Source organism: Maylandia zebra, linkage group LG13 (genome assembly GCF_041146795.1).
Source record: "Maylandia zebra isolate NMK-2024a linkage group LG13, Mzebra_GT3a, whole genome shotgun sequence".
Taxonomy (NCBI): Eukaryota; Metazoa; Chordata; class Actinopteri; order Cichliformes; family Cichlidae; genus Maylandia; species Maylandia zebra.
Window position 1 is genome coordinate 12,235,970 of NC_135179.1, and position 21,330 is coordinate 12,257,299.

Below are 21,330 nucleotides of genomic sequence, written 5' to 3' on the forward strand. Positions count from 1 at the left end.
AGTTTGTGGCAATAAAAGAGTACCGCTGCTCTCTGGGAGATTAAATATGAACGGAACAAAACAAAACGAGGGCTTTGAGACCCTCCGAGTCCTAGCCATTCTTCTGGCCACAGTAGCCTAGCAACCGCTGCTTGACCAGTCCATTGTGTAAACGTATGTTAAGCTTTTATCCTCATTAGCAACATTCCTCCCTGCAGGCTGGGATTTTACAGATTAGGTTGAAAAACACAAAGGAGATTGGGCAAATCTTGCTGACTTCCAACATATTACTTTACAGGCTAATCATTGATCAAATAGCTGTATGTTTGCCTGTGTGGAGCATGTGTACACTCCAAGTTGATAAATGACAGACAGAGAGTTGAGTAAAGCTGGAAAAGTTTAGTGTATACTTGTACAAGTCCTGGTTTAAACTGAGAGAAGACAATGAAACAGTCTGACAGAACAAAATGTCTCAAAATCAACAACTCAAAACACAACAGAATTAAAAATGACAAAAACTGCACAACAGGTATCAAATGCCATTAATGTGGATCAGTACAAATGTTTAGATGCTTTTCTGATTGACCTAAGCACACATAATGCCAAAGCAAACAGACAACTGGGAACATTAGCAGATGCAACAACTTTCCTAAGCTGGATCTCCCCCTCTTTTTTTGTAACTGGGAAAACAACCCAACACGCCCCAGGGTGCCATTTTTCTATTTGTGTTTAGGAGAGAGTCTTTTGTGAACTTGCTACCCTAGTTCTAAACAAACACATACAGTGCCATCCATTCTCAGTTTATTTAGAGTACACTTTATATTGACTTCAGATTTTCAGACTTCTGAAAAATCGACTATTGGCATAATTTTCTGTCCTCTTTCTGTAGGCATTGCTTATTATTGTGCTCTTCATTCAGCTATATGATAGAGATCTGAGTTCAGAATTTCATTATACCTCAACTTTGCAGAAACACACTAATCAAAGTCTCCTAATTTTAGTTTAAACGGTCCTCCTTTAATAAAAGCCTATGCTATATCTAGGTCACAGTGAAGTGGCAGGACAAACATAAAGAGTTGCGTTAGCAGCACTGTGCCTGTTTGGAGGAGTCTGTTTGTGTATGTTCACCAAACATCCGATTAGCTCAAACAGTCTAAACAGCAGTTAAATCCTTTCTCTCCATCTGCCCTATAATTAACACAAAGCTTCATCCTAAATAAGACTGCTTGAAGGGTGGGGCTCTTCTACACTGTTCATAACATTTAATCAAGTGTGTCACATGCACAAAAACACATCAACATGAAACGCATTTCAAAATAATGTGATGATTATGTTTTACTGATGGCTACAAAAGCTAGTAACTTAATTCTTTTTACAGCTATAGTCCAAATTATTATTAATAAGTTAACAGTATCCATAGGCAACATTGATTATCAATAGAAACACCCAAAACAGCATGAACTGAAATTGCATATATTGAAAATATGTATTTGTAGGGAAGCGCTCTTACACATTGGTATGTTATTATTGTAGCATTTCACAGCTTATGTGCTTTTATCCATCGTCTTTCCGCTTGCCCTTATCAGAGCAGGGAGAGGGGGGGGGGGGGGGGGGGGGGGCATCGCAGCTACCATAGGCCAGGAGGCGGGGTACGGGCAATACAGAATCACAAGTTAATTTAAGTTAACATGTCTTTGGACTGGACTGTTAGAGGAAGCCAGAGCTGTGCTTTTATGACTTTTTAAAAGTTTTTTTTTTTAATTGCCATAGCAAAAAAATGCCTCAGTTAGAGCACTTTAGTACAAATTTTCTTACTTTTGTCACTTCCCTTTACATTTGCCATAGTCTTAGCCTTTACGGCATGCCACCGCAACATACCACATTGCTCAAGCATTTCTGTGACTAGGAGACTCTCCATGCCTGTGACCAATGAAGTAGATCACAAGATTGTGTGGTTGTCACATCAGCGGAGAGGAGTGTGACGTTTATCACATCTTTAGTGGTATCTGCTAACTTCGAACCACAGAGAGACCCAAATCAGCACATTTTATATTAAGTAGTTTATCATAAAGCTGTTAAAAATTAATAATACCAATAACTGAAAAAATTTGGAAACAGAAGCAATAACAACATATACATGCATACATGGGACTTTGTGCATCACAGTTCTTTTTAAAATCCAATCACAAATCCTGACCTATGATTACAGAGGGCCTGGTATGTATACATTTCACAGGTTTCGCCCCTGTGTTCACACACTGCTTCCCAGAGCTGGAGATAAGGGATCAGTGCACTGGAGCGGTTCCCCACATGGCCCAGGGTTGATAAGCGTCTCCGGTCACAAAAGTGTTTGGAGTCAAATTACACACATAAACACACCTGAGTTGAAGTGAGCAGCCTGTGTCAGTGGGTATGCGAGTCAGAACCTTTTTCTCATCAAGACCTGTCCATTCATTATTCAGTCCTGGGAAAGTTCTCTGGCCTGTTGTCAATTACCAGTCCATGGTGGAACCGGCACAGTTGGCCCAATACACTGTACCAAGTGCAGCTAAATGAACTGTTATTTTTTAAAGGCTCAAAAGTGAGACCTACTCAAGAATTTTTTTCCTAAACCAAATGTTTATAGCAGTTGTAGTTCTGTTGAAAATCCATTACATAAAGGTTATATTTCTTAAAAAGCCTAAACCAAACTTCCATATGATTTCTTTTTCCACCTATGAACTTTGCTACTGCCAGGTGGTGATGAAGGACATGGCCCGATAGTGTTGACAGATTGTGTCTACCTAATATGTTTGTTAAATCTCCGAATTTATTTGAACAGCATTTCACCTGCTGGTGGAGAGGGGTCTGGAAAGCAAGTGTGTGTGTGTGTGTGTGTGTGTGTGTGTGTGTGTGTGTGTGTGTGTGTGTGTGTGTGTGTGTTAGTCAAAGGATAAGGAATGAGTCAAGAGGGAGCAGCCCAGCTGAGCAAACTGACTTCATTTCACATCCTCTTAATAGCATCCCCCACCACTTCATAAACCACAAACTTCTTAAACTGTAAGATGTCATGAGTACAGAGCAGTACTATGGCAGCTGTGGGAAATAGGCAACCTCATATTGCAGTCACAATGCTGTGCTTCCAAATAACTAATAAACATACAGTGAACCTTTCCAAATGTGTCATGTGACTAAGGAAATGGTAAACTATCATTATTTGTGTGACAGGTTGGTACATGTGGAGTTGCAAAACAGCACTGACACATATTCTGGGATGATGGAAACATGAAACAAGTGATTTAAAAGAGTTAGTTAACACCTAAAGAGTGACAGAGCAGAATGAAACCAAAGCATAACTAACATAACATAAATGACTAAAAGATGAAGTGCAAAATATCCTTCTGCAAGTTATGTTACCTCAATTTATCTGTCTTAATCACAAACACACACACACATCGATCTTTGCTTACTGTTGCTAGACTTCAGGTCACGATGGATAATGGGTACCACGGCCTCCTCGTGTAGATAGTGCATCCCGCGTGCAATCTGCACAGCCCAGTTGACCAGGATGTGTGGAGGGATTCGCCTTCCGGTCAGCGCCCGGTTCAGTGTCCCGCCTCGGGCATACTCCATGACCAGGCACAGGTTAGGCTCCTCCAAACACACCCCTTCCAGTTTAATAATATTGGGGTGCTGAAGCATCGAGAAAAGTTTAGCTTCTTGTTTAACACTGGCGGCGGTTGCCGTTATGTCTTCATCTGGGTCCTGCCGAGCCGCCTTCACAGCGACCTCCTGATCTTTCCATGTGCCCCGGTAAACCTTACCAAATCCACCCACGCCTATGATCTCCTCTAATACCAGTTCACTAAAAGGGATCTGGACGGGCGAGCTCGGGACTCGCTCTGGTACCCCCGTCGACACACTTGTAGCTGGGAGACGGTATATAGCGGGCTGATAGGTGACATAATTGGAAGGGAAAATCCCTACCCTGTGGTTGATTTTCCCCGTCCACCATCCCTCGTCCCCGGAGATCGCAGCGTCCTTGGACAGGACTTCTACTACATCACCTCGCCTGAGGCTGAGTTCGTCCTCGCCGCTCGCCTCGTAGTCATAAGCAGCTGTCCACAGGGATCGAGTTGGGCACAGCGGGGCAGAGTGAGCCCAAGCCCGAACTGAGGGGGACTCTGCCCAAGCATGTTCCCCGGTCCCACCGCCGCCCGGCCGCCCTTCACCGTTTGGGAAAGCGGCCTGCGAGACATCCATTTCTCGGTGGCCGTAGCGACACCATAGGGTGCAGCGCTTTTTGGACAAAATGAAAACTTTAAAAAGGTAACTTGTAACTTTTTGAAATCCTCATGCTGTCACATATAAGACACTATCCGATGAAAACAGAGGAGGGGGTATCCTTGTGCACTCCACGCCGTGGTCAAACTGTGTCCAAAGTCCCGTGGGAGAGCGCGTCTGTATCCACGTCGCCACTCCGGTACAAGTGTGAGGGTCAATAACTAGCTAGCGAGGTTGCCGGCTAAGTTAGCCGAAATACGGGTTAGCTAACGACGCTTTTTAAAGCTCCTGGTTAATGCCAGTAAAGCGAAAAATAACAATTAACTGCCAAGCTAAATTAATTTAAAGCTATCACAAAACACTGTCTGGTTCTGCTGAATGCTAACGTGAAAAGGCTAAAGTTAGCTCTCAAGTTACCAAGTTTTCGCAGGTGCCTCAAGAGGTGCACCTGCAGCGTCCATTCCGACCAAATACGGAGAGGCTCCGCGGAGTAGCTTTCACTGTGAGAGTCTCTAGTAAATCTCATATAGTCACCGAATAGTGAAACGGACGGTTCGTGCGCTCCTTTGTGGACTTTTAACTGGAATTTCAACTGCATTCCAGACTTCTGGCTTAGCTGATTAGCTTAGCATAGGTCAGCCTGTTGGAAAAGTTGCTCCTCTCCACTTTGAGATCGGTTAATTCCAAAGTTTATTTCTCTTTCGGTGATGTGCGGGGAAAAAACAGCCAACGGATAAGTACTCGGGAACCACAGTATATATCCTGTACTTCCACACAAACAATACAGGGTATAAAATATGAAATTGAAAAAGATCCGTCAACTTTAATCAAAACAAGATCCCGCTAACGTTCTCGCCAGACGGAGTCGGACCCAGCAGTGGCTGGACACAAGATCAGGGGACACGGCTGGTGCTCCCGTTGCAAGCTGCGCTGTGCTCTCATTGGTGGACACCTGACACGTGACCAAAGCAGCAGCAGCAGGGGGGAGGGGGAGGAGTCACTGTAGGAATGCATGAAGAGAGCGCGCCTTCAGGGAAATTATAACGATAGTGGACCACAAAAAGACACGTGCACATGCATAATATAATATAATATAATATAATATAATATAATATAATATAATATAATATAATATAATATAATATGTTTTGCATGTTTGCACCGCTGTACATTATTTTTAAACGTAAGCTCTAAAACCTTTAAATACTGTGCGCAATTCATGGTCTGTACAGGCTACAAGGCTACAAATACATTGTATGTAATGCACAACGTGGCTTGATTGCATGTCGCAAAGTGTTTGATTGAAGGTGGAACTCGCATAATGGACATGGATGAATATGGAGAGAGGAGGAGTGAAAAAGACAGAAGGGAGGGGGTGGTCAGAGCTGCGCATCTGTACAGGCAAGCCTGAGAGGAGAGAGAGGAAGGATAGAGACGAACATGATGAGGACCGCGGCAGCAGCAGCAGCAGCAATGCACGCATCGACACTGGGATGGGAAACGGCAGACGAGAGGACAACGCTGAGGAAGACCGAGCCATGAAAGGAAAGACTCAAGAGTCAAGCTGCGTCGCGCCAACATGGAGGCGTAGCGACAGTAGCATGCATGATTAGATAGAGGAGATCATTTCATTGTAGCCTAGCAGCACCAGCATCATCATCATCATCACCATCAGCCAGTCCAACCTGAGCGGAGAGGAGGGGAGAGGAGGGGAGATGGGCTCACAGGTTGTGCAAACCCTCCGTCAGGGGGTCTGGGCATCCCTGACCGGGGGCTGGTACCACGACCCGGACCAGAATAAATTCAACAACTCATGTCACCTCTATCTGTGGATATTCCTTCTGATGTTGCCCTTGTCTCTCCATCTGGTGAGTTTTTATTGAGGAACGTGACGTTCAAGGCCGTGCGTGGGGTGTAAGGTGCCCACACTACCTAGGTAAAATTGTAATAATGCCCCTGTTTATCCTTGGGAGAAAAAAACAACAACCACAAGCTGTAGGAGAATGGAATATCACGCAATGTAGCAGCTGATGGAAACACAAGGCCAGGAAAAAGGGCACTGTCGCAGTATTTTTCTCCCGCATGCAGTAAGTGAAAGCATGGCTGCTCCTGGATGTGACAGTGGTGGAGCCAGAAAGCGTGAAATGTGGTTCACTAATATTTTCATGCCATGGGCTTTGATAAAGGTGCGACACTGGCTGCATTACTCCCAGTGACAATACACGGGCTGATGATGCTTCATGCTATATGGTGATTAATAGAGGCGGAAAGCCCAGTTATATATAGTCTCGACTTTTACTGCCCAACCTCCACTACAATACAATACAATACAACCAAATTTGACCCCTTCGTCTTTGAAGGGACATCTTCAGTGACCTCTGTGTTCCTGCCATACAGCTTACCTATAGGTCAAACACATTAACCTGTGAATAGGCAATTAATAGGAGACATTATGGCAAAACAGTACAAATACTGAAAGGGTAATGTGACTTGATTGTGCAAACAGTGCAATGGCAGCTTATTGTACACAGAGTACATTTTTGTAAGCAGTTTATCAAAGATAAGATATTGCTGATTATATCTGTTTTGATGATCCCGAAATTAGCCAGTCACATATTTTAGCTATTAAGGCAGATGGTGATGTGTGACTGACACCTCAGACGGTAAACACTTTGGCACTGATTCTATATTAAATTGTTGTTGCTGACAGTTTCTAGACTGTGTGAAAACATCCACTGCTTCCCCTGCAGAAACAACACAAGCTTTCCAAGGGAAGGTGTTTCAAATTTCAAGTTTTTTAGCGTTTTTTGTGAAGGTCGTATTCAGCGCAGGATAAATGATGGAAGGAAGTTGAGGGACAATAGCAAACATTCAAAACAGCAAGAACTCTCTCTGGGACATTATGACTCATGATTGGCATGATACTTTGCCTTTGATATTCCTGTTCTTTGCTACAGGCAATTTCTCCCCAGTGGACTAGTAAACTTTATTAATCTACCAATATATCAAAATCAGATCTTGCAGTGTGCTGAGGCTGTGTTGCAATATAAATCAAAAGAAATTGGTGGTGCTAAAGCTTGAAGAATTAAATCAAACTCTGTCCTGGTGGAGTCAGGAGATTCAGGAAATGCTGATTTCAATATGACTAAGCTCTTCCTTTCTTCTCCACAGGCTTTGCCTCCCACTACAATGGCTCTGAGCATCTACTGCTCCTCCATCACTGTTTTCTTCGTCCTTATCAAGCTCGCCAACTATCGGCTGCACTTGATGTTCGACGAGGGCGAGGCAGTGGTCCGCAGCAGCCTTTCTGACCTCAGCAAAGCTCAGGAGAAGAAAAGTAATGCCTCAGATTCTTGCCTGCCCCCCAGCATCAGGTAAAAACCAAAAATGCAGTGAGTGGGATAAATATGAAATAGCTGTAAATATATAACTACCAAGAAAAAATTTTCCTTGTGCCTTGAGCTGCTCCCCTACTCGGATAACCAACACAAGATCTAGGCCAGAGGTATAAATCCCTAATGACACAGCTTAATTATTAACATGAAATTATACATTTAGGCCTGAGACCCAATTTTAAAATAATACCACCAATACTAAACATAGCCAAGCATCACTCTCCATTTTAGTCCCGCCTTTCTTTCTCTTTATGTGTCTCTGTGCTTTTCTCTCTCTGTCTGAGATGGGATTACTTTCATGATCAAGTGTCTCAAAGTGGGATGCACTCTCTCTACTTCATTTCAAAGACTCAAAGTACAGTTTCGGTGAGTGAGCGAGCTAATGAGGAGAGGTCAGTGATCTTCAGTCAGCCCCTTCACTGAGACACTTGATCTGCACAGAGACAAAAAAAATCTTGTTCTCTGTGTGAATGTGTTACATTTAATTGAGTTGAGATGAAAAAGGAAATACAAACGAAAGTATTTCTTTCTACTTTTTCATCTGTAAGAGTCAGTGTGTTTTAGAATTTAAAATAGAATTTAAAATACACCTTTAAAAATGGTGCACTGATGTAATGAGTTCCATAGACTGTCTCTGTCTCTGCTAACTTATGTCAACTATAGACTCCAAATCAGTTGACATCTTGCAACGCTTTAGTAGGTACTTGTTCCTCGAAATTTCCCTCCCAAGGAACTTGCAGGATTTCTTCACACTGTTAATTTTTTCTCTGTCCGCTGATGTATCAATTGCTGTTTTATGGCTTTTACATGTGAAACTTTATATAAAATCGTAGCGACCAGGTTACATCTTGGCTGTTTGTTTGACAAGCAGCATGCATACACACACACACACACACACACACACACACACACACACACACACACACACACACACACACACACACACACACACTCAATTTGGCACCTTCCTGCAGGGTTGAGTGGAGGTGTGAGCATATTTATTTGTATTTCAGAACATACCCAGTATAAAAAAAACCCATATTTTACTTCTGCTTTACTTCTGATTTTCCATTAATGCTGCTCCCTCTGTTCATTCACCTTTTATTTCACTTGACTACCACTCTCCAGCCTCTCCGTCTCTCTCTCTCTGTCTGGTTTGTTGAACTGGGAATGAGAGGGCAAAGTGTGATGTTGTGTTAAAAAATGTAATCAGCCATTTCTGCAGTACACTTTAAAGCAGTTCCCAAACAGTCTGCTGTGAGGCAGAAAAACATCCCTTCTTAGAGAAAGATCAAAACAACTCTGGACCTGAATTGGGGGCAGCAAAGGATACTTGATTGTGTGAAAGACATACGCTTGTCGAGCTTATTGCAAAGCAAAAGAAACTTAAAGGCAACACTCTTGCAAAGGGGTTTTATGCTAAGTCTAGATGCTTCAAATGGGCTTCCAGGATTTCCTTAGTCGTACAGTACAGTCCAAAAGAGACAGAAGAATTTAGATGATAGAGATACTGTTTAAGGCAGATACGATGCATGCTGAAATTTTGATTTGCCCTTTGGTAGACTTTGGGCACAAAATGTTTGAAACACCTCCTCTAAAATAATCAAGCATATTTTTTCTAGCAATTGTACGTATGACCTTTGGAACTGTTTGGCACTTTGAGCTCCACAAGCTCAAGTTTTTGAACTTTCAGAAAGCCCTGACCGCTGAGAAGGGACTTTTTGAGGGTAATATATTTCTATTAGAACTTAATTTAGACCTCTTAGGCCTCTCTGTGGCGGAAATCCTGAGACGCTCTTCAAAGGTTCCTTTTCTCTAATTTTAAAGTATTGCTTATCACAAATATAGCACTTCAAAGTGTTGCCGTTTCTTATGTCTCTGCACTTTTGAATCCTGCTCCACCTCTTGGTGACCCAGCTCATACAATCGTAGTAAATCAGCAGGTGATTATGTGTTTACCATTAGGGTTAGTCTGTAAACAGCTTTAAAAAATAAACAAAAAAATGTCTTTACATCAGTTTTTAGAGTTTTCCTTTAACTGCATTGGGACTAAAATTGAGTTTTAATTCATTTACATGTATAAAGCAGTATATTTGTGTGTTCTTTATTCATCTGTATCTCTAACCTGTACATCACTGTATTTAAAAAATGTGCTACATTATTCACATTCTTACTTAACTGTGTCTGTTTTCATCTCATGTCTTTGGCCGTTAGGAAGAGCAGCACAGTCCCTGACAGTGTTGCCATGACTACGTTGGCTCGGAAGCGTCCCAGTTCAGTGATCCAGGTGACGGTGAAACAGACTGAAACTGACCCGGGACTGATTGGGGTGGTGAGAGAAGGTTTAAATATTAACACCTGGCAGTGTGAGGATACTGTGTTATGTCTAAATTGTAATCCCAACCTTTTGAATTGTCCTCCATACAGGACTGCTCAAAGTCAGATGAGGTGAAGACCGTGGAAGGTAATGCTAATCTAAGATACAGATAGTTAACTAATAAAGGAAAAAAACATGACAAATGGACTGGTTCTTCTATAGCACTGTATTCATCCCCATGGTGACTATTTGTAAACTGCAGATTGATTTTGTGTTTTGGAATGATCGAGTCATCTCAAATTGTAGTGTTTCATTTTTTTTAACCTAGTGAAACTTTAGTCAGACTGACACTAAGTATGAAGTATGAAGCAATGCCAATAGACTACCTTGTGGTTATTTGGGATGTTAAAAATGGCACAAACAATATGACTAAGAGATAAGCATGCAAAAACTGTGAAGACAGGATGCAGCAGTTTAAAACTGCAGTTCCACATTTAACCCTCATGAAAGGTTCATTGTAACAGACCTGTTTCCTGTTTAGTGTGTTGTCAAAATCAGTCTGTGCTGAAAGAAAGCTGTTCCTCTTCCCTACTGTATTGGATGGCTTCTTACACGATCCAGGCCGACAACTTCCTCCCAAGGAAACATCACAGAGTTAGCAGCCGGCCAACAAGAGCAGCTGACTGCTTTCAGTAAAGTTATGACCTAATGGACTGGTGATTAGTAAGAGCCCAGTCAGCTGATTGAAAAAGGAAGAAAAAAAAAAGAAATCCAAATCCTCGGGTGCAATGCACCAGATTATTGTGCAAAAATGGTGCCATTTGTTTTTAATAGTAGAAGGATGAATCTATAGCTTCCTCCCCAATGGGAAGATATCTACTGTAATAGTTTGAATTGTGTGTGTTATTGCTGCAGCCAACTAATATGGGTATTATACTATTTCCACTGTAGGATTTAAAGCTTTATTGTGGCTTTTATTAATATTACGCTTTAAAATCAACAAATTGAATTTGCATTTCATTCCAGAGAAAGACAGAACTGCTGCAGAGGAGAGGCCTGTGGAGGGAGGCTTGCAGCCAAGCCCAGAGCCATCTCCTGATGATCTCTCTAGCCCCAATCCCGATCAGGCTGCCCCCCTGCTGCAGGCCCAGCAGAGGCCCCCATCCCAAGCTGAAAAAGAGGAGCTCCAGTCTGAATCTGCGGGTGGGATAGAGAAAACTGATACAGAAACAATTGAAACTGAACCTGTGAAAGAAGGGATAGACATTAAGGGATCTTTGACAGGGATTAACAAAGAGCAGTCGGAGCAGGAAAGGACAGCAGAGAAAGAGTCAGAGCAAGACAGAATAGAGGAAAAAGACTCTGAGGATAAAGAGACTGCAGACAGAGAAATAGCCGATGAAGGTTTCCCTTCTTCCAAGGGAAGTGAAGATGAGAGTGAGGAGGAGAGTGAGGGGCATAAACAGGCCTCAGATGCCAACAACAACTCACTGGAGACTCCCCATGAGGACCAGGAGCATGTCATTGAAATCCCAGAACCTCCTACACAGGTAGACCTCATAAAAGAGTAAGAAGACATGTTTGATCAATTTGAATTTGAAGGGCCGGGTTTATTACGAGTATTTTTCTTTATGAGTAGGCTGTGGAGGAGACATACTGTTCTGATGAGATTGAAGTGGTTCTGGTAGACAACTCTGGCCCCGGACCTGTGCCAGCTCACTTGGACGACAGCGACACAGTCAAGATCATCATCACTATGAGCTGTGATCCTCAGACTGCTGCTCAGTTGGAAGAGAGCGTCAAGCAGAGCCTTTTGGAGAATGCACAGGTCAGAATCAATTACTCAGTTACTTTTAAACACATAATGTTTGTGTCTTGGTGTTGTCCCTATTTACATAGCTTTTAAAATGTTAAAATGATCTCATTCCACTACCCAAGTGTAGTTGCATCACGGTGACTTCATCATTTTAAATGTCACAGGCACACAGGTCATTGAAAACCAGCAATATTTTTAACCTGTAGAAACCTTGGCATCTCTCCTAAGTGTTAAAATACATTTTTGGTCAGCTGAAGAGAACTGTAATAACAAATGTTGTCAGTTGACAACATTTTTAAGGGAAATATCATTGCTGAACCTGGATTTGACCAACCCTAGATCATAACACAGCCCCCATCATCACTTCATCCACCTCTTCTTACCCTGATGCACCCAGTCAGGGTCACATTTTTATGCTCCCTAGCAAACTGAAACCTTTCTTTCTGACTAGCCTCTCTGATAAGTGGTTTCTTTAAAGCTCCACAGCTATGTAGTCCCAATCCCTAAGTTATCTTTGTGTGGAAATGCTCTTACTTTCACGATTAAACTAACCCTGAGTGCTGCTGTTGATTTTTTTCACAATGTGATTTCACTAAACTTTGAAGTGATCTCTGTTCATCATTGAAGATGTTTTTCCAACATATTTCTTTCCAGAAGATCGTGGTTCACTGCTTTGCTCCCAGGTTTTACTAATGTGTTGGACAGCTCTTAACCCAGTTTTAGTAGTCTAAGTAATTTCCTTAGTGGTTTGTTTTAAACCAATCTCCTTCAGTGCTCTCAGGTTCATGCTGTAGATGACCAAAGATAGCAGTAAACAGTATAAAAGCTCATTTTTTCCCAGCGAAATCAGACCTTTATTCAAATTTGATTCAGCATCTAAATGTCTTTTTGTGTTTTCATTGTATTTCTTTATTATTTTATCTACTTTGAAATTGTGTACCTTTACTATTTGTTTGGTTCTTAGCTGCTGTATGAAACTCAAAGTGCAAAAGAATTTGACAGTGTTTGTTAGGTAGACATATTTCTAAGTCTCCAAATATATGCAGAAGATCAGATTTTGTATTCTGTGTGTGTTATAGTGTTCAGTTTGTCGGCTGTTAAATGCCGGTTGATTTATGTCAGAGGTGTTGTTACGTTCGAGGGAAAGTACAAGTGACATGTCTCTGTGTACCCCGCAAGGCTCAGAAGGATGCAGGAGAAAGTCACATCAAAATCCCTGTCATCACCTTCGACTCCCCCGAGGAGGAGAAGCAGGACTCGGAAGAGGGAGAGGAAGTGATCTGCTCAGAGGACGACCCCACCCCGAAACAGCACATGACTACAAGCCAAAGTGAAGAGTTCCACTTATGCAGAGAAACCACCAGCTCTGAGTCCACCATGCTCGAGTGCGCAGATCCAGAGCAGAAACGTCTTAGTCTGCAAATCACCGCTGACAGCACACCTAGTCCACAGCTGACAAATGATAACAGCTCGTCGGGTATCGACGTCCACTCCCACCCAGATGACACGGACTCTCTGGAAGCAAACGTGGACTCACAAGGGTTCCTGCGCCTGCCCCAAACTCTGGGTCGCTACGGACCTGGTGGGAGGACTCACATCCGAGGGCTGAGCATGGACAGCGGGAAAGATGCAGTTCTGCTTTCAGGCCGCTCACACAACACGGTATGTTGATAGATTTGCCCCTTTGTATTTCTGTGTCCATTTGAGAAATGACCGCCCAAAAAACTCACAAATATTTCTCATTGTCTGTCAGGCTACCATGACCAGTTCCAAATCAGACCTGGAGGCAAAGGAGGGCCAGATTCCCAATGAATCAAACTTCTTGGAGTTTGTTTCCTTGTTGGGATCCCTGAGTACCAGAGGGGGAGGTGGCAGTACACAAGAAGAGGAGAAGCCAGAGCACAAAGAGGAAGTTGAAGCTACAGACGAAGGTAAAGAAAGATAAGATAAGATAAGATAACTCTTTATTGTCATTGCACAGTCATACATAGTACAGTAGTACAATGAAATTGGAAAACTGTCCTACGTCGGCACTGCATATAACACAACACGACACGAAATGACACATCACAACGTAACAAACAACACAACACAGTATATTAACTTAGTATAAAAAAGAAGAATAAGTGTATGTGTATTGCACACTGTTATTATTGCACATTAATTATTATTGCACCTTGTTATAAATATAAATATTATTATTGTTATTATTTTAAACATTGTTACCTCCCCCCTAAAAGCGTCCAGGGAGGTAGGCAGTCAGGTCAGCTATTTACATTGATTAGGGCTATTGCCCTGTTGTAAAAGCTGTCCTTGAGTCTATTTGTTCGGGACCTCAGCAGCCTGAACCTCCGGCCAGACGGCAGCAGCTTAAACACCCGGTGTCCTGGGTGTGTGCAGTCCCGTAGGATGCTGCGTGCCCTCTTGAGACAGCGAGTGCTGTACAGGTCCTTCAGGGAGGGAAGAGGATGTCCAATGATTTTTTGGGCCATGTTGATGACCCTCTGGAGTGCCTTTCTCTGTGCTGTGGTGCAGCTGGAGAACCACACACCGATGCAATATGTCAGCACACTTTCAATGGAGCAGTGGTAGAAGACGGTCAGCAGCTCCTTCTTCAGGTCCATTTTTCTGAGGATTCTCAGAAAGTGGAGACGCTGTTGGGCCTTCTTTAAGACCGCAGAGGTGTTAGAGCTCCATTGGAGGTCTGTGTCTATGTGCACACCCAGAAACTTGAAACTGGAGACCCTTTCCACGCACTCCCCGTTGATGCTGACAGGCTGCAGCTCGGACTTCCTCCTTCTGAAGTCAACTACCAGTTCTTTTGTCTTGGTGGTATTGAGGTCCAGGTTGTTGTCTACACACCAATCTGACAGCCTCTGAACTTCAGCTCTGTACGCAGTCTCATCTCCCCCTGAGATGAGCCCCACCACGGTGGTATCATCTGCAAACTTGATGACTGTGTTGTCTGGGTGGGAACTAACACAGTCATGTGTGTACAGAGTGTACAGTAGGGGACTCAGTACACAGCCTTGTGGAGAGCCGGTGTTGAGGCTGAGGGCTGAGGAAAGATGAGGCCCCACTCTAACTCTCTGTACACGGTCTGAGAGGAAGTCTCTGATCCAGCAGCAGGTGGTAGAAGGAAGTCCAATTTCCAGCAGTTTAACTATTAGTCTGTCCGGGAGTATCGTACTGAAAGCAGAGCTAAAGTCAACAAAGAGCAGCCTGGCGTAACGGCCCTGCACTTCCAGGTGAGAGATGGTGGTGTGATTGATAGATAGATAGATAGATAGATAGATAGATAGATAGATAGATAGATAGATAGATAGATAGATAGATAGAAGAAAAAGGTTGGAAAAGTGCATTTGATTAAAATTATTTCCTTTAATCCATGTACAGAAAATCAAAGTGCAACTTCGAAACAAGATGAAACAGTAACCGATAGCAACACTGACAACAAACCAGAGAGACCCAAACCACCCACCAGTCTGCCTACCAACACACTACAGGCTATACCACCTACACAGATCCCAATAGTCTCTCCTGACAGGTAAGCGTTCCATTAACTTCTCACATGTTTCAGCTGATTTCACACACACAGATATAAGCACATGTTTACAGCACTTATATAATCTATTAGCATCCAGGATCTCTGGCTGATTCTGTTTCTTGTCTGCAGTCCACAGACAGACAGAGAAAAGGATCCGGATTACGATTCCCTTCCTTCGCAAACGTCTCAATCTGAGAGCTCCATGCTGCAGGTCATCTGCAGACCAGAGGCTACCAACAAAGAAGAGGCCTACACCTTTCATACTGTACACCGTAAGTAGCTAGTCTTGTCCAGCGTTTAGACTGCCTTATCTTTTTGTTACTTCTTAGAAATTTCATGTGTTTCATGCAGGAGACAATTGAATTGCCTGTAGTCACAATCACCAACCATGTGCTGTTAATATCCTCAGTCAGTATCTGGGGGGGTCTAATAATATTATGATTTTCTGTGCAAATACATTGTGTGTGTGGGAAGCATTGCCAGCAGCTTCCCACACACACAATGATAGCAGCTTGTAGATTATATGACAATTTCCTGGAATGGCTCCAAGATTTTCAGCCCTTCAGTCTCAGATGGCTGCAATGCTAAACAAATCCAAGCTATTATTATCAAAATAGAGCGTGTCTGACTAGTTCAATGTGTCTGTTTGTGTCACCAGGAGACAGGCCTCGTAAGCTGTATGCAGAGAGAGCTCTCAATCTGCCGCTAGGAGCAGAGCTCATTACCGGCAACATGTGGTACTGTTGTTATATCTTCATTCCACCCTCCACCCGTCCCCCTCTTCATCTGCCTGCAACAAGTTGTCTGTTATAAATAATTTTTATTTTTCTGTTGTTTTTTCCCTTCTTTCTCTACCTGCATGCTGTCTGTAACTGCTCCCATGAGCTTTTCTAAACATCATCTTATGTCAGTGCCCGTTTCCATCCTCTGCTAAACCGTAATCTCTGCCTGTATAATCAAGTATATTCCACATACTCACATCAACTTCCACTGTGTGTGTCTTCAGTGACCTGCTGTCGACTTCCTCCAACTCAGAGTGTCAGGACGGCCTTGCGGGCGGTCACAGTGACTGCCCTTTCCAGCGACGCATCATCCCTGCACACAGGCTTCGGCCACGAAGAACGCACCCCGAGATCTTCCAGGTGTCTGTCTCCTTTTTGTGTATATATATATATATATATATATATATATATATATATATATATATATATATATATATATATATATATATATATATGCTTTGCAACCCAGTAACATCAAATTTATAATAAATCTGATATGAAAATAATCTCAAGAAATGTTGTAAAGGGAGTCAACAAGAAGCCTGAGAATAAACAAGGTTACAAAAGGGGTTTGTAAATGTTTTATAAGGAACCCAAATGGTGTGAGATTGACAACACATCTGCTTCCTTCTTTAAAAAAAACTCCTGAGGTACTTTAACCAGGTGATGAAATGAATCCATTGATAAATTTATCAGGTTTTTTTTGTATCCAAGTACTTAATTTACAGTAACTCTTAATATAACACACCATATCTGTCTGCCTGTTTCTCTATAAACTCCTCCTATACCATAGCAGTCGAGCAGCCACAGTTAGCGCACAGTCACAACTTAAATCCTTCATATTTATGTTAACTATTGGGATGTCATCACGTTGCTTAGCAACCACCTACCAGCAGGCTAAAATGACCCATTTGTAACATTTATGCACATATAAAAGCATAATTGTAATTACATGACAATAGCATCTAATTTAGCAGATATTGAATTGAATATGCAACCAGTTTTGATGTCTCCAAATTCAGATTTTTATTACCACATTAGACATTTTAACTTATGAAGTCAAGTGTCGTGTATTTACGGACTACATCAAAAGTTTAATGTTGGATGAGTAGCTTTTTTCCAGCATGTAATTGTATGCCTTCTTGTCACGTACGTTATTTACATGCATAGATAACCCATAATAGATGTAAATGTGCAACCATTATGAAAGTTATGAAGTCCCCTGTTACTCCACGGGTGTATATACAATTGAACAAACACACCAGTTTTTCATTACACTTCATGCGTACACTCATTTTTAGAAAATGGATGGTTGACGTGATCCCTTAATCATACATACATCTAAATTAAGTTTGTTGTACATAAACATAAACAGTCCCATATTTATATGCTATTTGTCTCTACTGTTGTTACACTTTTCTCAGTGTGGTTACTAGTAATAGCAATTCATCCATTTTCTTAACTGTTTATTCAGGTAGGATTGCTCGTGCCATCCTCAACTTAGGAGGAGCCTGTCAGCTGTAATAGAGTGAGCAGCGGTTACACCCTGGACAGGTTGCTAGGCAGCATATATTTTAAAATATATATATTCTATATGCACATTAGAATGGCCCACTTAACTTAGCTAAATCCAATTAATGTCTTGTCTCTGTCAGGCTGTTGTAGTAGCAAGAAGGTCAATCCTGAATCAGTCTTTATTGCATCTGGACCCAGACGAGCAAGAGTGACATAAGCTGTCTGGATCAGTTATTGAAGCTGAAACATCAAATTACGATTTGCGAATGAATCGGTACTGCACCTCATTTTCAGAGATCTGGTTATAAAAAGACTGCATTTTGAATTATGCGGGATCATGTAGGTTTCAAACAGCAGACTGTTTTTGTTTTCTGTATTATTGCACTGAAATTTCAGTCGGTGTAAGCTGCTTATGTCCGTGTGCATGTGTGTGTGTATGTGTCAGGAAGAGGATTCTTTGGATGACTCATCAGAGACGTCCACTCAGGAGAAGCCGGCCAGGAAAATTTATTACAAACTCAAACTGTTTCCTGGGAAGTGGATCAACATTTTATATGACCGACTCACACTGCTCGCCCTTTTGGACAGGTAACACACAAAACCTGCTGTAAGATCTTCCAGCTGTTCACACTTTGAAAATAAAATCTAGTTTACATACAAAATTTTAGAGATGAGTTTTTGTATGTCACGTTAGTATTTATATCTCCTGTATCCTTCACTGTGTGGTGAAGAACATTGTTCAGCATCAGGTCTCTCTTTGAGTCACTTCTTTTCTTTGCACTCTTCCTTCCTAATAAGGTATTAGAGGCTCTGCTGTGACCTGTCTCTGCCTTTTGCATGTGCTGCTTTTTTTTATAATAGAAACCAGGATGTTCTGGAGAATCTAGTTGCAGTCTTCATGGCCTTCCTGGTTTCCTTTCTGGGTTTTGTGCTTCTCAACCATGGGTGCTTCAAAGACTTCTGGATCTTCCAGTTCTGTCTGGTCATTGCCAGCTGCCACTATTCATTACTGAAGGTAAAAAAGTCTTCAGTCCAGGATAAAGATGCTGTATATCAAACTGAGGACAAAATCCAACATGATGTAATTGCCACATTAATAGGTACAGCTTGTGCTGCGTTTAAGGAATAAAGTGTGAGGTCAAAATATTAGCCATGGGCACTAAATATAGACAAAAAGTAAAACTGACCTCAGACTTGCCAGTTCCTGTTTACTCCCACTCACTTCCTCTCTGCTGAAATGCAGCAAAGCCTGCACACTAATTTAGTCAGTCACTGCTTTATAGACCCTCCAGCCTCCAGAGAGAATATTTAGTCAAATATAATGAAATATGATATATACAGAAACAAGGAAATGATGACCTACCTCAGACACTAAACTCCCACTATGTTATGCTGCATATTTTCTCATCCATGAATCGCCCTCTCATTATGGTGGAGAGATTTGTATGTCCTGGTGATCCCTGGAGTTATGTGCTATATAGGATCTCCAAAGGCAAACAGGCCCTGAGTGAATGGCCAGATTAACTGTGATTCATAGGATCTCTATAGAAAAAAACAACACTGGGCTATGTTAACTTTCCTGGATTGGGGATACTAGGAACCAGGTCTGCTGGAGGAGCTCATCAGTGAGTGTCTGGTGGCCAGGGCCTACCCAGGTGGCTCATTCTGGCCTATGGTCCAGCCCTCCTGTTGGTCAGGTGGTAGTCAAAAGCAGAGGCTTTGGTGTTCTGCTGCTTGGTGACTGAATAAATGTGCTTCCACCAAAGAGTGGCTGGGCTCAGCCTTAGAGACAGGGTAAGGAGTTTGGTTATTTGGAAGGGACTAGGAGTAGAGCCACTACTTCTCCACATCAAAAGGAGCCAGTTGAGGTGGCTCAGGCATCTGACATGGATACAGTCTAAGTGAGATGTTCCAGGCATGTCCCCCCCTGCAGGAGATTTCGGGGCAAACACAGGACACGCTGGAGAGATTATATCTCCAAGCTGGCTTTGGAATTCCTTGCTGTCCCCCCAGAAAAGCTAGAGGAGTTGGTTAGTGAGAGGAAGATCTGGGGGTAAAAGTAAAGTAAAAGTAAAATGTATTTATTGAGGCAAGAAAGCAGTCATAAAGTGCCTTTCAGACTATCGGTAAAAAAGACAGCTAATGTGAGGTCAGAATGAGCACACATGAACCAAATAAAACAACAGAGAACACAAAAACATGACCCGAACATGAAGAGAGAGTGTTAAGCTATTCCACAGTTTTGGTGCTAAGATTTGAAATGCATAATCCTCCTTAGTTTTCAGACTAGTATGTGGGATCACAAGAAAACCTCTATCCGAGGACCTAAGGATCCAGCATTGTGAATAGGGGTGGAGTAATTTGATGATATAGTTGGGGGCTTCACCCAAGGCCATACAAGTAAGAACCAAGGTTTGTAACTGAAACCTAAGCCTGACTGGAAGCCACTGCAGGTGCTTTAACAATGGGCTGATATGATCAAAATTTGTGCGTGTGAGTTAAAAGCTTTGCAGCCGCATTTTGGAAAGATTGAAGGAAATTGGTAAATGCTTTAGACAGATAAGAAAATAGTGAATTACAATAATTTAAGTAGGAGGAGATGAAGACATGAACAGCCATCTCCAGTTCAACAGCAGTCAAGGATTGATCTGAAGTGAAGTCGAGGTTCTAAATCGTAGCTTTTACAGTGGATACTTACACAGATAACCCAATGACGCAGATAAGCAGCAGAAAATGGATGAATGGGTAGATGAAAGGATTGGTGGATGGATGTTGTCAGACTAAAGTTGGTATTATTGCTGCTGTTTTCAAACTGGCTTTTATGGGTTTGTTTTGCAGAGTGTTCAACCAGATGCAGCTTCACCAACCCATGTAAGTTTGTTTCTTTGTTACTGAAAAAAATACTGAAAAGATTGTATAATAATCACTAATAATTTGGAAACACGTGCATCCTTGTTGTGTGTGCGTGTGACTGCTCTTCCTCTTCAGTGTGGCAGTTTTTGATATATGATGTTATGAATTTCAAAACAGTTCCTTTTTTCCATGTGAATAATTTTGCTGAGCTTTGACTGGTGAACATGCAGAGTGGCTACAGAGGATCTGCCTTATTTGACGCTATGGTAGTTGTGTCATATTACTGTGAAAACACAGGAAGGTGTTTTGGTGTAGGTGTTATCTTACTGTGATGGAAATCAGGGTAAACCCCTACAGGTGGCATCCCTCTATGTCTCCAGGGTCACAACCAACTGGTGGCCTACAGCCGAGCGGCCTACTTCTGCATTTTCTGTGCTCTGATCTGGGTGCTGGAGCAGCTGCTGAGGAGGAAGGATCTGCCGGTCTCCAGCCTTTATGGAGTCACCATCGTCTGCTATGATGTTCTGCGCTTCTTACGAGACCTCCTAGTGGGTAGGGATAAATGCAACAGGAGAAAACATGCAGATGCAGTTGCTTGCAGTATGCTAACAGTATTTCTTTCCTTTGATAAATACATAAAAATGTCTTTTGTTTTATGCATTAAACAGGTTTTACCTACTGCTTCCCAATCACCTTCCTGGTGGGCCTTTTCCCTCAGATCAACACCTTTACCATCTACCTGCTGGAGCAGATTGACATGCACTTTTTTGGAGGAACAGGTTTCTAATCTCTTGATTTTAGCATTGCTCGTGTTAGCTAATTCAGATCCTAGTTCCTATTTTCACTATAAACTGTAACTTTTG

At 42.3% G+C, this 21,330-nt stretch overlaps 2 protein-coding genes across 4 annotated transcripts in view; one reads left to right on the forward strand and one right to left on the reverse strand.

The window, feature by feature from the left end:
- map3k21 (mitogen-activated protein kinase kinase kinase 21) overlaps positions 1 to 5,146 on the reverse strand; it is a 30,212-nt gene extending 25,066 nt beyond the window's left edge. Inside the window, exon 1 of one of the 3 annotated variants that reach the window (XM_023153522.2) lies at positions 3,429 to 5,146. In XM_023153522.2, the coding sequence (XP_023009290.1) occupies positions 3,429 to 4,221 (793 nt within the window). In that variant the 5' untranslated portion in view covers positions 4,222 to 5,146. The remainder of the gene's footprint in view (positions 1 to 3,428) is intronic. The other 2 variants (XM_023153521.2, XM_004551443.5) reach the window with 2 other exon arrangements.
- A 508-nt stretch (positions 5,147 to 5,654) lies between these two features.
- pcnx2 (pecanex 2) overlaps positions 5,655 to 21,330 on the forward strand; it is a 38,703-nt gene continuing 23,027 nt past the window's right edge. The window contains exons 1-17 of the mRNA XM_004551445.2: positions 5,655 to 6,110; positions 7,414 to 7,616; positions 9,852 to 9,969; positions 10,065 to 10,101; positions 10,981 to 11,504; positions 11,594 to 11,782; positions 12,950 to 13,432; positions 13,524 to 13,701; positions 15,167 to 15,317; positions 15,447 to 15,589; positions 15,976 to 16,054; positions 16,324 to 16,459; positions 18,060 to 18,202; positions 18,476 to 18,629; positions 20,453 to 20,485; positions 20,848 to 21,019; positions 21,136 to 21,246. Of these exons, the coding sequence (XP_004551502.1) occupies positions 5,958 to 6,110; positions 7,414 to 7,616; positions 9,852 to 9,969; positions 10,065 to 10,101; positions 10,981 to 11,504; positions 11,594 to 11,782; positions 12,950 to 13,432; positions 13,524 to 13,701; positions 15,167 to 15,317; positions 15,447 to 15,589; positions 15,976 to 16,054; positions 16,324 to 16,459; positions 18,060 to 18,202; positions 18,476 to 18,629; positions 20,453 to 20,485; positions 20,848 to 21,019; positions 21,136 to 21,246 (3,007 nt within the window). The 5' untranslated portion in view covers positions 5,655 to 5,957. The remainder of the gene's footprint in view (positions 6,111 to 7,413; positions 7,617 to 9,851; positions 9,970 to 10,064; positions 10,102 to 10,980; positions 11,505 to 11,593; positions 11,783 to 12,949; positions 13,433 to 13,523; positions 13,702 to 15,166; positions 15,318 to 15,446; positions 15,590 to 15,975; positions 16,055 to 16,323; positions 16,460 to 18,059; positions 18,203 to 18,475; positions 18,630 to 20,452; positions 20,486 to 20,847; positions 21,020 to 21,135; positions 21,247 to 21,330) is intronic.